The 16,651-nt window shown below is 34.4% G+C and overlaps 1 protein-coding gene across 2 annotated transcripts in view; it reads left to right on the forward strand.

Annotated features, from left to right (window-relative positions):
* Positions 1–16,651, forward strand: part of LOC136040256 (protein tweety-like) — a 74,639-nt gene that overhangs the window by 15,697 nt on the left and 42,291 nt on the right. For both annotated transcript variants that reach the window (XM_065724476.1, XM_065724475.1), the window contains exons 5-7: positions 3,627–3,871; positions 6,181–6,276; positions 14,590–14,662. In XM_065724476.1, the coding sequence (XP_065580548.1) occupies positions 3,627–3,871; positions 6,181–6,276; positions 14,590–14,662 (414 nt within the window). The remainder of the gene's footprint in view (positions 1–3,626; positions 3,872–6,180; positions 6,277–14,589; positions 14,663–16,651) is intronic.

The following is a 16,651-nucleotide window of genomic DNA, read 5'->3' on the forward strand; positions in this document are numbered from 1 at the left end:
AAATCGTTCAAACATTTAATTTGTTTTATGATACGAATAACAAAAAGTGAATATAAAGGAAACGATGACAATAAAAAGTAAATTTCAAAAAACGCCATATATTGCTATTTTGTAACTTTTTATTTGTTTTTATTCAAGTCATCATTCAGTTATCTATGTTTTTCGTCTTTATTGCTATACCTTTTTTGTACTTGCGAAACAATAATAAATTTTTGTTATGAAATAAGTTGTCCAGAGCAATGTAGACAGTTTGTTGCAACTATAGTTTTATTACACTTTTAATTGCGAGTGGTATTACATGCAAGAACTTTCGATTTTATTACGGTTGTCCTTCGAAAGAAGAAATTGCTATAGTAGAATATGCTTTTTTCGTTTTCTTTTTCTAAAATTAAGAGCATAATTTAGTATTATCCTATTGGGACGATCTCTTGCTACAGTTATTATTTTTAGTTTTAGATTATTTTCCAATTAATATTAGGGGTTAAGAACCCTAAACCGTTAAGGTTACCCTATTAGAGATTACCATTAGTGGATATTATAGTACATTATTGGGGGTCCAAAAAGTAGTATAGCGAGGGGAGAAAGGAGGCCACTGTCCTCGGGTGCAGCCTCCGAAGGGGCGTTAAACTGATGTTTTTTTTTACTTGTATTGCGGTAGCGGTGGGGGGGAGCAAAACCAACGTTGTCCTGGGGTGCTGGAAACCCTACCTACACCTTAGACTCCAAACATGGCTTGATCAAGTATAGATGAATTATGGCAAATTGCCAGAGACTATGCTTTTTGACCTTCCATTTGGGGCCTAACAAAAAGTAGGTTATCCCCGTGGCTTGATGTTATAGTGAGTTGTTAGTAGTAGTAGTATGAGGGAATACCTTTTTAACTTGATTCTTATTGTGATTCTCACGTGCACGCTTATGATGAAAAAGTCAACTGCTCCCGGGAGAATCGTTTTCTAAAAATCAATTAAACCATTTTAACAAGACTTAATAATATTAATAATAATTTATTTATAACCCACTGCACAAAACGGTGTGAGGATAGTGGAGTAAAAAGATAGAAAACAGAAATAAACATCAGAAAAGAAAACATCACAACAAAAGAAAACAACGCATAAGTACAACAAAATCAACAAGGAAAAAAGTTTACAAAACAAACGGATAGGGGGTAAGCCGTCAGCCGTCGATATGCTTGTGCCGATAACGTATCATGAAGCTCCTGTAGTTTTGCAGTTATATCGGGAGCTTTATATTTTTGGATTATTCTCCGATTTCGATACGATAGAGGTAGATAAAGCATGTATTTACAGTATTTATAGTAACATGTGCGTAGTTTACATAAGCCACTCTTTTTCAGTAGAATAAAGGTCCCAGAAAGATAAAGTACAGAGTGATCTCAAAAAACAGAATACAAAGAAACCAGAGCCTTTTGATTATACTTAGACCGGTTTGTCACAACCTGAGAGTATCCAAATCTAACTTTTTTCAACCTTCAGCTATTGCAGACTTGCGGAAGGACAAAATAGACTGGCGGAAGCATTAAGGTTATACTATTAGAAATTCCCATTGATGAATATTATAGTACATTATTGGGGTTCCAAAAAGTAGTGTAGCTAGGGGAGAAAGGGGGCGGACGTCCTTGGGTGCACCCTCCGAGGGGGCGTTAACCTTTTTTTTTACTTGTATTGTGGCAGTAATTGAGAGGGGGCAAAACATGCGTGGTACCCGGGTTCTGGGAACCCTACCTACGGCATGGACTCCAAACATGGCTGGATCAAGTATAGATGAAGGATGGCAGATTGCCAAAGATACGAATAGCAGTTCATCCCCGTGGTTAGGTGTTATTAAGTTGTTAGTAGTAGTAATAGTATGAGGGTTTACCATTTTAACTTGGTTTCTTATTGCAATTGTCACATGTACACTTATGATGAAAAAGTCAACTGTTCCCGGGAGAATCATTTTCTAACAATCAACTAAACCATTACCAAGACTTAGTAATATTAATAATTACTAGATAGTAATTTTAATAATATTATTAATAATAATTTTAATACTCTAATTATAATAATAATTATTATTAGGGAAGTTTATTAGATCTATTTCCTTTTCTAACTCTAAGAAACTCGTGTTATGTCTGATGCAAGTATCAGAAAGTGCCTGCCGCAAATACAAATAAGTCATTTTGATAATTAATACTTACCTTGGCCTGAAACGGTTTTGATATTTGATAGATTTCAGAGGTAAATTATATTTGTAGTTTTCGGTAAGCAAATTTCATTTTCGGTAAAAATCAGTTATACAACTATTAATTGGCATTCTTTGTTATTAGAACTCTTTGGCTGCGTCCCCACTCCAACTGTAAGTAACTTTGAAGTTTCGTACAAGAATCAGCAAACTATCAATTATAGAACAATCTAGAACAATCAATTCCATTGGACTACAATTCAACATCAGAAAACGTTTCCAAGAAATTGTCAGACTGATTAGAAGCAGTCCAAAAAAAAATGATCTTAGAATCATCTTCAATGAGGTTAAAGTCTCTACTACCTTAACCTACCTACTACCTTCAATAACCTTGTACAAATTTTCTTTTTCTGTATCAATTTTTCCCCCTAGGACTCTCCCTCCCTCGTCCTGCTTCAACAAGAATCTCCATTTTTCTCCCAGAACAACTTTTTCCCCGACATATTCGATATGTTAAATAAACGAATCTCCTTGCCCTCTTTTCTCACCCACCCCCTTTTTACCACTTATTGTGTAAAATCTATTTTACTAATTTTGAAGTATGACAAACAACAAAATAGAAAAAAGACGAAAAAACGAAGGTCAACCAGTTGTACAACCACTGGATAGTTGGCAAGGACTTCTCCCAAATCGTCTATAGTGCTATAAAAAAAAAGAGAGAGAGAGAGAGAGAGAGAGAGAGAGAAAATAACCTTTTGAAGTAAAGTCCAGTAAAGCAGAAAAAAACACCGCATAAAAAAAAATCAAAAAAATAAGTCAGTATAAATTAAAGATTGTTTGCAAATTAGAATGGGCAAAAAGTATCTGCTTAGCGATGTGTATGGTCTTAGAGTGTATTTAATAATTTTGAAAATTGCTTTGGTAGTTTTCATTTTTTTAACAAAGCACACGCACAAAAAAATCTTCGTGTCAAAGGTAAAGTATTTGAAAAACAAGTACATTATCAGCATCTTAAGTAATAAGTATTTCGAAATCTTATTTAAGTATCAAGTTATAAGTACATGCTAGAGTTTTTACTTAAGTACAAGTACAAGTAATGAAAAATTTTACTTAAGTAGTACTTCAAGTAAGTGATAGCACTGGTTGATTGACAGTCCATGGGCGAGAAAACGGTTGTGTAAACCCAATTTTAGCCAACCATTCGATGTGGGGTTAAAGACGTACGTAATCCGAGAAGAATTTGAATGAGCAGGAACAGGAATATTTTCGGGAGGGGGGGACACAATTTTGGAAAAAGCATAATTTTTTTTCTATTAATTCTTTTTTACTCTTTATGAGTCAGACAAACATCTTGGGCGGGGGGTCAAACACCTACCCTACTCCCCTGGATACGGCCTTGGGTGCCAGGACCATTTCAGTATCTAAATATTCCATTTTTCTTCCAGGCTGCATCAGTGATTGAGTCTATTCAAGCACAAATAGAACCACAAACACAGAATCTGACCAAATTGCTTGAGAAGATTCTCCCTAGTCAAAACGCATCAATTCACGTTGCTATGGTTCGTGAAATGCGGGTCGTAGTGAGCAATATTAACTCGATCTCTGATAATCTAAAATTAGGTAGTCATATATTGAGGAGCGTCCATGTTCAACCCTATGTTGACCAGATTCATGAAATTGAAATTATCAGGTATTTGTGTTTAATATTACTTTTCAGAATTTGGCTTTTTTCTTGATTTGCTTCTCTTTTTTCTATTATTTCAAAATTCAGCTTTTGGTAAAGTACTAGATGAGGTGCTGTTATCTGGAAAAGTAGTTGAATTAGGAGAATAAAGCTTTAACTAGAATTTAGAGCTTAAAATATGTTGTAAGGAGGTCTATAAGTATGTCTCCCCGCCCCCTTCTGGTCCAAAAGACACTGACCGCTTGTGAACTTCGACAAACTCTGTGGTTTAAAAGTATTGAAGGTGTGATATAAAAACCTAATCTGTTTTAAACATCGCTGTTATCATTGGAGTCAAAGAAAAGTAGACTCAACTAAAACAGGGGAGGGAGGAATCCAGTGTTAAGACGGGTATGGGCCTGTCTTCTGTACAATTTTTTCATCAAAAAAATATGGAAGGAGTTGAGTTCAGACTCTCTCTCTCTCTCTCTCTCTCTCTCTCTCTCTCTCTCTCTCTCTCTCTCTCTCTCTCTCTCTCTCTCTCTCTCTCTCTCTCTTTCTCTCTCTTTCTTTCTTTCTTTCTCACTCTTTCTGAACTGAATAAGGGATTTTTCTTAAACTTTTTCCTCTGTTCAATTGCTTGCGTTTCTGGAATTTTCTGAATACATGAAAACCTATAGCACCATCGTGTGTCAGATAGCTGTTCGACTTCAATCGTCTTTTCTTTAGTTCATGTTGGGCTCTAAGGAAAAGTTCATGACGTAGTGCACTTCAAATAAGAAACACATATTTTTCTTAGCTGTAAGAAAAGAAGTTTCACTGTTTACTGTTTTACTTAATTCACTATTAGCCATAACTTAATGAGCACAACTATCCCATTTTAATTAAAATATCAACAGACTCGGTTCTACAATTAGCCACTCGCCGGGTTGAGAAGTAGGGTTCAATTAAATTAGCTGGCTTTCTAACAATAAAGTGTAAGTAAGTTAAACAAGTTATTAGAAAGATTTTGTCAGTGATTTTTTTATTTTGCCTCAAATTGTCATAATTTATGTCCTTTTTTTTGTGTAATTTTTGTTTTATTTTTGTAACAATCTGTCTTAAAATTTAAATTTTCTCCTTTTCTGAGTTCTTTATTTAACAATAAATTTCATAAACAAAATATACTTCAACACAATCTCCCCCATAAGGCTCCATGGCCGGGAAAGAACAGGGGAGAAAAAAAAATACCAACACAAAAATATAAACAAAATCCCCCCAAAAAATTGAGTCGCCCACCTTAATAATCCCAAAAATGACAAGCTAGTCAGGAGGTAGCACATGATTTCACCAACTCAATTAAATATCCAACTAAAACGAGAGACAGCAACTCCAAGGGAAACCGGAAAAAAATTATTTAATAGCTAGAAAATCTCTAACATAATTTTGAACATACCAAACGAGTGGCAGCTTCGTATGAACTCTGGGAGCGTGTTCCAGATCCTGTTGCAAGCTGTTAGAGGATTGAAGTCAGACGTCAATGATGGAGTGTGAAGAAGAAAGAAAATAGAGAGATTTCAAATCAAGCAAGGTTAAAGTGAAGATCGGTTAGTTTCCTCAATAAGAGTCCTTGCTTTATCAAAAAGTTTTGAAAGCGGCTTTAGAGACGAATTGTATTGCCAACCAATTGGTAAATCATTTAATGGTTCTTCAGTCCAAAATGTTTCCCCAAAAATGTGACGAATAGTTTTAATTAATTTAATTTATTTATTTTTAATTTATTTATTTTAATTAATTAATTTATTTAATTAATTTAATTAACTAAGTTTTAATTAATGGACCAATATTCAATTCAAAAGCTTGATGGAGGCATCGATTTTCCATTCATTTAAAAAGTGTCCTTTTCAAATAAGGAGATTAAATTATAGGTCACAAATGTGTGTTTATGAAAAAACTTTTTTTATCCTATAGCTTATGATCGTGATATTCTTTTCTTTTATTGTGCTTTTGACAAAGAAAAAACATACTGCTCAAACTACATGTAGTTTTCAGTAAAGTGCAAACGAAGCTCTAGCCTTAGATCTGTAAGTGGGAGAGTGGTAACCATACTCTCATTTTTGGTTATTTTTATTTGCATTAAGTTTGAATTGACTACTCCTTTTGATTTCTGTTCTGGTTACGATTTATCTGTTCACCCGTAGCAGTATCTATTATCTTTTTATTTAACGTGGTTACCCCCCCCCCCCCCTCCCTCAATAAAAATATTCAAACCTATTTGTACCCACATGTCTCCTAGTTTTTTGTTTTTTTTGTCTTTTGAATTTATATTCAACTCAAAGATATTCTTGTTCTTCTAGGTGGCCTGTTACCATTGGTGTTTTAAGTTTTTATATTTTTCTGTGTCTGGTGCTAATTTTTGGCATTGTCAAAGGATCTCGTTGCACCATACTTCTGTAAGTACCACTATTGCACTTGAATAGGCAATCATAGATAAATAGTTTTATTACAATTTAATGTCAAAATCCTTTAAAAAGGTATGTATTTATTTTTAAAAGTAGGTATGGTAAATTAGGCCTTCGCGAAATGACTTTGTTCCATAATTCTGAGACAAACCAGCGTGAAATAATAAAGAAAGATGTAAGAAAAGCTTGGGAAAACCATGGTTCAAAGGTTCGGACATGATCCCATCAAGACTCACCAGATTTCAGAAGTTGTACCCGGTTTTCTAAAAACAGTAAGGAAAGGAAAATCCAAAATTATTTCAATAAGCTTTTCGGTGGGGCTGAAATAAGAAAGCAAAACATAGAAACTTGCTGGTACCGTCTTCCCATATACTAAAAAGAAGGACAAATTTAAAAAGGTACTTGTCTGTTAAATGAAACACACCTAAGAAGTGTAGTTCTACTACACTTCTGTGTAGGTACTTGTCTGTTAAACGAAACACACCTAAGAAGTGTAGTTGTACTTCACTTCTATGTAGGTATTTGTCTGTTAAACGAAACACACCTAAGAAGTGTAGTTGTACTACACTTCTATGTAGGTATTTGTCTGTTAAACGAAACATACCTAAGAAGTTTAGTTGTACTACACTTCTATGTAGGTATTTGTCTGTTAAACGAAACATACCTAAGAAGTGTAGTTGTACCACACTTCTATGTAGGTATTTGTCTGTTAAACGAAACACACCTAAGAAGTGTAGTTGTACTACACTTCTATGTAGGTATTTGTCTGTTAAACGAAACATACCTAAGAAGTTTAGTTCTACTACACTTCTATGTAGGTATTTGTCTGTTAAACGAAACACACATAAGAAGTGTAGTTCTACTACACTTCTGTGTAGGTACTTGTCTGTTAAACGAAACACACCTAAGAAGTGTAGTTGTACTTCACTTCTATGTAGGTATTTGTCTGTTAAACGAAACACACCTAAGAAGTGTAGTTGTACTACACTTCTATGTAGGTATTTGTCTGTTAAACGAAACATATCTAAGAAGTGTAGTTGTACTACACTTCTATGTAGGTATTTGTCTGTTAAACGAAACACACCTAAGAAGTGTAGTTGTACTACACTTCTATGTAGGTATTTGTCTGTTAAACGAAACATACCTATGAAGTTTATTTCTACTACACTTCTATGTAGGTATTTGTCTGTTAAACGAAACACACCTAAGAAGTGTAGTTCTACTACACTTCTGTGTAGGTACTTGTCCGTTAAACGAAACACACCTAAGAAGTGTAGTTGTACTTCACTTCTATGTAGGTATTTGTCTGTTAAACGAAACACACATAAGAAGTGTAGTTCTACTACACTTCTGTGTAGGTACTTGTCTGTTAAACGAAACACACCTAAGAAGTGTAGTTGTACTTCACTTCTATGTAGGTTTTTGTCTGTTAAACGAAACATATCTAAGAAGTGTAGTTGTACTACACTTCTATGTAGGTATTTGTCTTTTAAACGAAACACACCTAAGAATTGTAGTTGTACTACACTTCTATGTAGGTATTTGTCTGTTAAACGAAACATACCTATGAAGTTTATTTCTACTACACTTCTATGTAGGTATTTGTCTGTTAAACGAAACACACCTAAGAAGTGTAGTTGTACTACACTTCTATGTAGGTATTTGTCTGTTAAACGAAACATACCTAAGAAGTTTATTTCTACTACACTTCTATGTAGGTATTTGTCTGTTAAACGAAACATACCTAAGAAGTGTAGTTGTACCACACGTCTATGTAGGTATTTGTCTGTTAAACGAAACATACCTAAGAAGTTTATTTCTACTACACTTCTATGTAGGTATTTGTCTGTTAAACGAAACATACCTAAGAAGTGTAGTTGTACCACACGTCTATGTAGGTATTTGTCTGTTAAACGAAACACACCCAAGAAGTGTAGTTCTACTACACTTCTATGTAGGTATTTGTCTGTTAAACGAAACATACCTAAGAAGTTTAGTTCTACTACACTTCTATGTAGGTATTTGTCTGTTAAACGAAACACACATAAGAAGTGTAGTTCTACTACACTTCTGTGTAGGTACTTGTCTGTTAAACGAAACACACCTAAGAAGTGTAGTTGTACTTCACTTCTATGTAGGTATTTGTCTGTTAAACGAAACACACCTAAGAAGTGTAGTTGTACTACACTTCTATGTAGGTATTTGTCTGTTAAACGAAACATACCTAAGAAGTGTAGTTGTACTACACTTCTATGTAGGTATTTGTCTTTTAAACGAAACACACCTAAGAATTGTAGTTGTACTACACTTCTATGTAGGTATTTGTCTGTTAAACGAAACATACCTATGAAGTTTATTTCTACTACACTTCTATGTAGGTATTTGTCTGTTAAACGAAACACACCTAAGAAGTGTAGTTCTACTACACTTCTGTGTAGGTACTTGTCTGTTAAACGAAACACACCTAAGAAGTGTAGTTGTACTTCACTTCTATGTAGGTATTTGTCTGTTAAACGAAACACACATAAGAAGTGTAGTTCTACTACACTTCTGTGTAGGTACTTGTCTGTTAAACGAAACACACCTAAGAAGTGTAGTTGTACTTCACTTCTATGTAGGTTTTTGTCTGTTAAACGAAACATATCTAAGAAGTGTAGTTGTACTACACTTCTATGTAGGTATTTGTCTTTTAAACGAAACACACCTAAGAATTGTAGTTGTACTACACTTCTATGTAGGTATTTGTCTGTTAAACGAAACATACCTATGAAGTTTATTTCTACTACACTTCTATGTAGGTATTTGTCTGTTAAACGAAACACACCTAAGAAGTGTAGTTGTACTACACTTCTATGTAGGTATTTGTCTGTTAAACGAAACATACCTAAGAAGTTTAGTTCTACTACACTTCTATGTAGGTATTTGTCTGTTAAACGAAACATACCTAAGAAGTGTAGTTGTACCACACGTCTATGTAGGTATTTGTCTGTTAAACGAAACATACCTAAGAAGTTTATTTCTACTACACTTCTATGTAGGTATTTGTCTGTTAAACGAAACATACCTAAGAAGTGTAGTTGTACCACACGTCTATGTAGGTATTTGTCTGTTAAACGAAACACACCCAAGAAGTGTAGTTTAGGTATTTGTCTGTTAAACGAAACACACCTAAGAAGTGTAGTTGTACTACACTTCTATGTAGGTATTTGTCTGTTAAACGAAACACACATAAGAAGTGTAGTTCTACTACACTTCTGTGTAGGTACTTGTCTGTTAAACGAAACACACCTAAGAAGTGTAGTTGTACTTCACTTCTATGTAGGTATTTGTCTGTTAAACGAAACATATCTAAGAAGTGTAGTTGTACTACACTTCTATGTAGGTATTTGTCTTTTAAACGAAACATACCTAAGAATTGTAGTTGTACTACACTTCTATGTAGGTATTTGTCTGTTAAACGAAACATACCTATGAAGTTTATTTCTACTACACTTTTATGTAGGTATTTGTCTTTTAAACGAAACACACCTAAGAATTGTAGTTGTACTACACTTCTATGTAGGTATTTGTCTGTTAAACGAAACACACCTAAGAAGTGTAGTTGTACTACACTTCTATGTAGGTATTTGTCTGTTAAACGAAACATACCTAAGAAGTTTATTTCTACTACACTTCTATGTAGGTATTTGTCTGTTAAACGAAACATACCTAAGAAGTGTAGTTGTACCACACGTCTATGTAGGTATTTGTCTGTTAAACGAAACACACCTAAGAAGTGTAGTTTAGGTATTTGTCTGTTAAACGAAACACACCTAAGAAGTGTAGTTGTACTACACTTCTATGTAGGTATTTGTCTGTTAAACGAAACACACCTAAGAAGTGTAGTTCTACTACACTTCTATGTAGGTACTTGTCTGTTAAACGAAACCTACACAAAAGTGTAGTTCTACTACACTTCTGTGTAGGTACTTGTCTGTCACTATTGTAACAGGAATAGTTAGTTAGTAATAGACCCAACATATTTTCCATTTTTTCAAGTATTAAAAAGCACTAGCTTGTTAATTTTCAAACCATTTAAGTTGTAAACACATGAAATAGTAAATAGAGTAATATTAACAAGTAAATTAATTGTTTAACAGCGGTTAGACTTTGATACCCTGTCCACCTAAGAACACCTCCTTCTTCAAGACAGTTGTGTATTCTTGAGACATAGCGGAGATCATATAGTGTTTCTAAGTAATGGATGTCGCACTAGTGGTAGAACTTCAGGTGATACAAAAATGCGTCAACAGTTTTGAGTTAAAGATAGTATCTTGAGGAAGGGGGTCAGTTGCAGAAACCTTAGAAAAATGTTTGATCCAATCCTCCGTTGAAATAATATCTGGAGAAGAAGTGGGAAAGGATGTCAATTTAGACACGTAGTGCTATAAATGGGAAGGAGTAAAGCATAAGAATAAGAAATAACACACAAAGAGTAAATGAAGTTTGAGAGTGAAGTAAAAAATTCAAAATACTGCAAAGACGAAGAATCGCCATGAACCTGAATCACCTAAACATAATGGCCTAGCATCAATAAATCAAACAGTTCGTGGTAACAAACTGTAGTAAAGAGCACCCCGGCTCAATAATCAAACCCGTGAAACCCTACAAAGATGCCGTAAACTGCGCAAGTGTCTTTTACAAGTCATTGGAACCCTGCAACTCTGTATGTATTCACTGTGGAGTCCTCCATTATCTTGCAAAAAATATTGCATCAATAAATCTTGCTACAAACCAAGCATAATATGCATATGATAACAAAGGGTAGACAAGGTCATTGCTAATGAGTAAAGAAAATTCTATACTACCCGAACTGAGTATTGCATAGTGATCCCTAGGACTCAAGAAATCTATATAGTCGCTCATGTACAGTTTTCTCAAAAATTTTTGAAAATAAAGGTTGGATTGATATTGGTGTCCAATTAGTCATCTCTTGCTTATCTCCACCCTTGTGCAGTGGTATGACTCTTGCCTGCTTTAGAGCATCTGGAAATTGGCCTTTCTCCATTGAAAGATTAATCAAAAACAAAACAGATGGTAATAAATAGCATCCAGCAGCTTTAAGACTTAGGCTATCTATCCCGGCAGAATTTGACTTAAATGTCTTAATAACCTTTTCAAGTTCCAGCATAGTACATTGCTCGATAACCACTGCATTTCCAGACCCTGTCTCTTCAATGAAACCTTCAGTCACTCTCGCATCACTAGACTGAGCAATATCACTTTTAATGGAAGTCCCAATCTTCGAAAAATATTTACTAAACTCATCAGCAATATGCTTCGGTTCAACTACTCGCCTTCCTTCAATACGTCATTTATAATTTGTCAGGTACCTTTCGTATCACCAGCATTTTCACTAAACTTTTCAGAATAATAATTTCTGACAGCGGATCTCCTCAGAAAATTCACCAAGTTTCTTGATCGCTGGAATCTTTCCAAGTCTTCTTGCGTATTAGATTCCAGGTATAAACGGTAAAGCTTGTTTCTTTCTTCAGTATTTTCCATTATTGCAGCACTAATCCATGGTTTTCTAAGCTTTTTTCCTTTTCTTCTCAATTTTTATAGGGCAACAAGAATCATAAACCGGCCAAAGCGCATTTAAAAACTTATCGAAAGCGACTGAAGCATCTTTTTTTTCTTCCGTCATCTCGTCATCCCTTCATCTCCAATCATCCCGTGATATACAACTAATAACTCTTGAAATCTTCTCAAATTTGCAGACTTAAGTTGCCTTATTTACATTTTTCCTTGAAGCCCAGATTTCTCTTTACTCAAAGACTTGAATGAACAAATTATAGGAAGATGATCAGATCCCGGTACAGTCACAACATCACAAACGTATTTAGAAATCAAAGTTCCAGGCACAAAAAAAAATTATCAATTAAAGTTGCTGGATCATCAGTTATTCTAGTTTGAATTCCAGCTATGGGAAAATAATTAGACGAGACCATCCAATTAAAAAATTAGGATTCACCCCATTAAGGTGTAATAGGTTAAAATTAAAATCGCCCGCATAAATACAAACCAAATTACTTGCTCTTATTCGTGTCATAAAACATTCAAAATTTCAGAAGAACTCCAGAACAGCACCAGGAGTCCAGTACACCAGGCAAAACAAAATGTTTTGTTTTCTAGCTGCACCTTTATTGCAACGGTTTCAATTTTACCTTCAATCCAACAAGTCAAATCATCCCTCTCCCTGTACCTTAGTCGATCCTTCCGTATGAAAGCGATTCCACCTCGCTGCATTAAGTTCTAGCTTTGAAATCAATGAATAACCTGGGAAACAATACGAGGAAAGAAGACTATCCCTGGTAAGAAAAGATTGGTACGCGTCAAGAATATCAATTTGACCCTCACAAGACTCTAGAAAACTTGGTACTTTAAAAGGGTTACTTTCAAACAGCTGAAGCTATTAATTTTGTTATTAATTATTAATTATAGTTAATTATTAAAATATCAACTAATTAATTATTAATTAGAGTCTAGGTCGATATCATCTATGTGCGGCTTAATTCGAAGTTTTCTATCGTCTAGAGATAGAAAGTGACTTTTCATAGCCTTCAGTTGTTTGTCAATTTCAGTAAATTTTGGGGTATGTTCCACAATAATAGATTGATTGACTTCTGAAACGATGTTTTCAACCGAGAATTTTGTTTTATCAATCGTAGCTAAGTGAGTTGACACCTCTGTTTCCATGTCCTTTCTCAAGTTATCCTTAGTGTGAACAATTTCTATTTATGTCGCCGTTAATCGTGCTATTACTTCATTAGTCTCACTTAACAGTACTTGCGCTCTGAGCGGCTACAATTTTTTGAAGCGTTGAAATGGAATGATCAATCTTTTCGTCTTCTCAAATTTTTCAAGGCAGACACCTGGCATTAGATTCAGTTCATCAAAAGCTTTTTTAACATTTATTGCATTTTTTCCAAGCTTTATTCTCATTGGATTCGAAATTAAGTAGACTGATCTCCGCTACCATGTGCTGACCTTGAAATTCATAGCAATATACCAAATATTTCCAACTGCCTGAATAATCTTCATGAAGTCTATAATTCTGACGGGCCACAGAGGATACCTAGCGAATTTAGCAAAAGAAAGATTACCCGATTTATATAAGGCCATATCAAAGAAATTTACTTACAAGAGGGGTGTTTGAAGACCCCCCTAATAAACCAAACATCCAAGTATCGGCTATCTATCCAATAAACTGTTTATCCAAATGAGTTACTGTGAGTCACTCCAATAAGCCTTTTAAAAGTATCCAGAAAAGATTTAGTTTTTTGGTCACTGAATAATTAAATCCAGTACTTTTACAAAACGTAAATGTTTTCTTTACTGCATAACACGGAACTATATGAATAATTCAAAATATAGTCCTTTTTCAACACTGGTCTTAACTGGACGAAGTCTGAATGAACACTGAAGATAGATTGACAAGAGACAAAATATTTACGCCCTCTCCCGAGACAAAATTTGAAGTCCTCCCTCACCCTTCCCCCCTCAATAGTACCTGAAATACGGATATGCTATTTCGATAGCCTACATGTGCATAACATCATTTGATCAACCTCTACCCTACCTCCCAAATCATAATTCAAAGTGCACTTACCCTCCTACCCTTAGTACTCCCTGAAAGTTTCAGCTTGATACCCTAATCTGTTCCCGACATTTGGCAAATACACTATTTGAATAGCCAGGGAACAAATAGCGTCTTTTAATTTGCCTTGCTACTTAACCGTGAGTAGATTAGCTTCTTTTTTTCAGCAAATCGTCGTCCTACGATATTATTTCATGTTTTGACAGAGAACGACTTTAACTAAAATCTGAGGACCCTAATCATAGGACTTTTTTTTTTTTTGCTAACATCTTTCTTCATTCTACTCTGATCAGTGGTCTGAGGACTTCGATGAAATTATTATTAAAGATGTCTCTTCAATGTTCTATTTGGCAGTGACCTGTTACATCTTAGTACTTAGATGAAGCTAGTAACAGTAACCTATAAGCTGTTACCACTTTGATGAAGTAAAAAACGATAATCTGATTGAAAAGAGGCACGTTCTCATATTTAAGATCTTAGCACTTTGATGGGCCCAAAAACAGGCTTATTTTAAGTCCAATAGAAGCTTAACGTGCAACGTATAGAATATACTGGGAAGATCAGTTTAATCTTCTTTGCATTTTCATGAAATTTAATTGTATTTCTTGAAATTAATCTTCATTGTACGGAATATAATGAAAGAGAAATTTAATCTTCTTTTTCAGGTTTACTGTTCTTGGGTTAGTTTGTCTTGTAATCAATTGGATCATGGCCAGTGCGTATTTAGTGGCAGGAGTTGTAAGTACTGTTTTTTTTTTCTTTCTTTTTTTTTGGGGGGGGGGGAGTTTGACATAACGAAATGGTATTAAAACTCCCCATAGCCATTGAAACTCAGGAAACATAAAGTGGAATTGCCTACGATAATTTGAACAGAGCCTATGCCACATTATCGTCAGAATTCTTGAATTTGAAAATGTGTACCAATTAGGTAGAAGAAGAAGAACCAAAATGAAATCACTAATACCATAAAACTAAAACAATAATAAACCTCTATCAGTTTGGGATGAAACACAGTATGTCAGACAATTAAGGTAGCGTAGACTATATTTATATGAAAGTCTTTTCGGTTTATAGTCTTTTATACGTGTATATCTCCTTTCTGTACACTTTTCGTGTCCCTATTAATTTTTACGTTGGGAGGTGGGTGGCGGGTTAGCATGGTAGTAAATTAGCAAATAGAGGCAACGAACGAACGCGCACGAGCCACTAAAAAAAGGGAAATATACTTTTTCGATGTCATGTACCGAGGACACTGAAAATGGAATCTGATTTTTTGAACTAGTTAAGCGCAAATTTAAACAACTATATTTATCTTTAAAAATCAGAAAAAATAAGTGTTACTCATCCGACAAGTTCTAATTTCTTGGATCTCAGTATTTATTACCCGGGTAATATTGGTCTAATCTATTTGAGTACCAGTACTACTAGTACTAACAACTCATTGCACCACCAATCTGCCTGAGACCAACAAACTTGTACACACTCTTCCTCCATCCCAATCTGTTCAAAACCTCCCTCTTTACAATCTCCCAGGAAGTTCCCACTTTCCTTAAATCTTCCTTTGTGTCATCCTCCCACCCTAACTGCGGACCCTACTACTACTAATGAGCACCTACTACTAATAAAAACTGACTGCAACACCAAGCCGACTGAGGCCATAGTAGCTCTGGACGCTCCTCCTCCATCCCAACCTATTCAAAGCCTCCCTCTTTGCAACCTCCTAGTAACTTTTTTTACGAATTTTTCCCAGCCAATTCGGGAGTGAACTGCTCTTTGTCTGGCCCTGGATGGATGGCTTCCAGGGTGTAGATGTTTGCTACTGGAATGTGTCCCAGTAAGAAACGCTGTTGACTGATTAACTGGTTTTCACTTCATCTTATTACCAAAACATCACCATTTTAAATTTTTAACAAATATAAAGATTTAAATTTGTCGGATAGCAAAGAAGCAGTTTGGCTTGTTAGGATGCGCTCAAAATGATACATCATGAGATATTGCCATCCAGGTCTTTAAATGTCGGGTTAAATTCGTAAAAATGTAAAGGGAGGGCAAAATATATTTTCGAAATCTAGGGGGGGGGTATTTTTTTTTTAATTTTTCAAGAAAAAAAACAATAAAAGGGTATTTTTAAATTATATATAAAAGAAATATGTATATATCATAATCCAGTAAGAAATTTAAATTGTATATCAAGAAAAAGGTATTTTTCATAATCCAGAGGGTTATCATTCTGTCATTTTCTCTCCCCCCCCCCCTTTTTTTAAGCTTCATTCTGTCATTGTTTGTATAATTTTGGTCTTTGTTTGGCAAATGCAGTCTGGAGTAACACTTTTCTAGATTCAAGCTATTGTAGAATAGAAGAAAGGAATAAATAATTGAAAAGGGGAGAATATGGGGACAAATCAGAATAAATTAGCTCTATTATTCTCTTATTCGTGAACCAGGTACGTATGTCAAATTTTTTCATTAGATATTAATTGACTATTAAATTAACTATTTCTGAAATTCGTTAATTTGTTCAGAAGGATGAAATAATTTAGAAAAAAAAGCAAAAAAAAAGGCAAACTTTTTGGAAAATTTAGAAAAAATAAAAAAAAATCTCCAGATTTTGTTCATGGGCTTCGCATGTGGTCCTTTTGATATATATATATATATATATATATATATATATATATATATATATATATATATATATATATATATATATATATATTTATATATATACAT

Source organism: Artemia franciscana, chromosome 20 (assembly GCF_032884065.1).
Source record: "Artemia franciscana chromosome 20, ASM3288406v1, whole genome shotgun sequence".
In the NCBI taxonomy this organism is placed as follows: Eukaryota; Metazoa; Arthropoda; class Branchiopoda; order Anostraca; family Artemiidae; genus Artemia; species Artemia franciscana.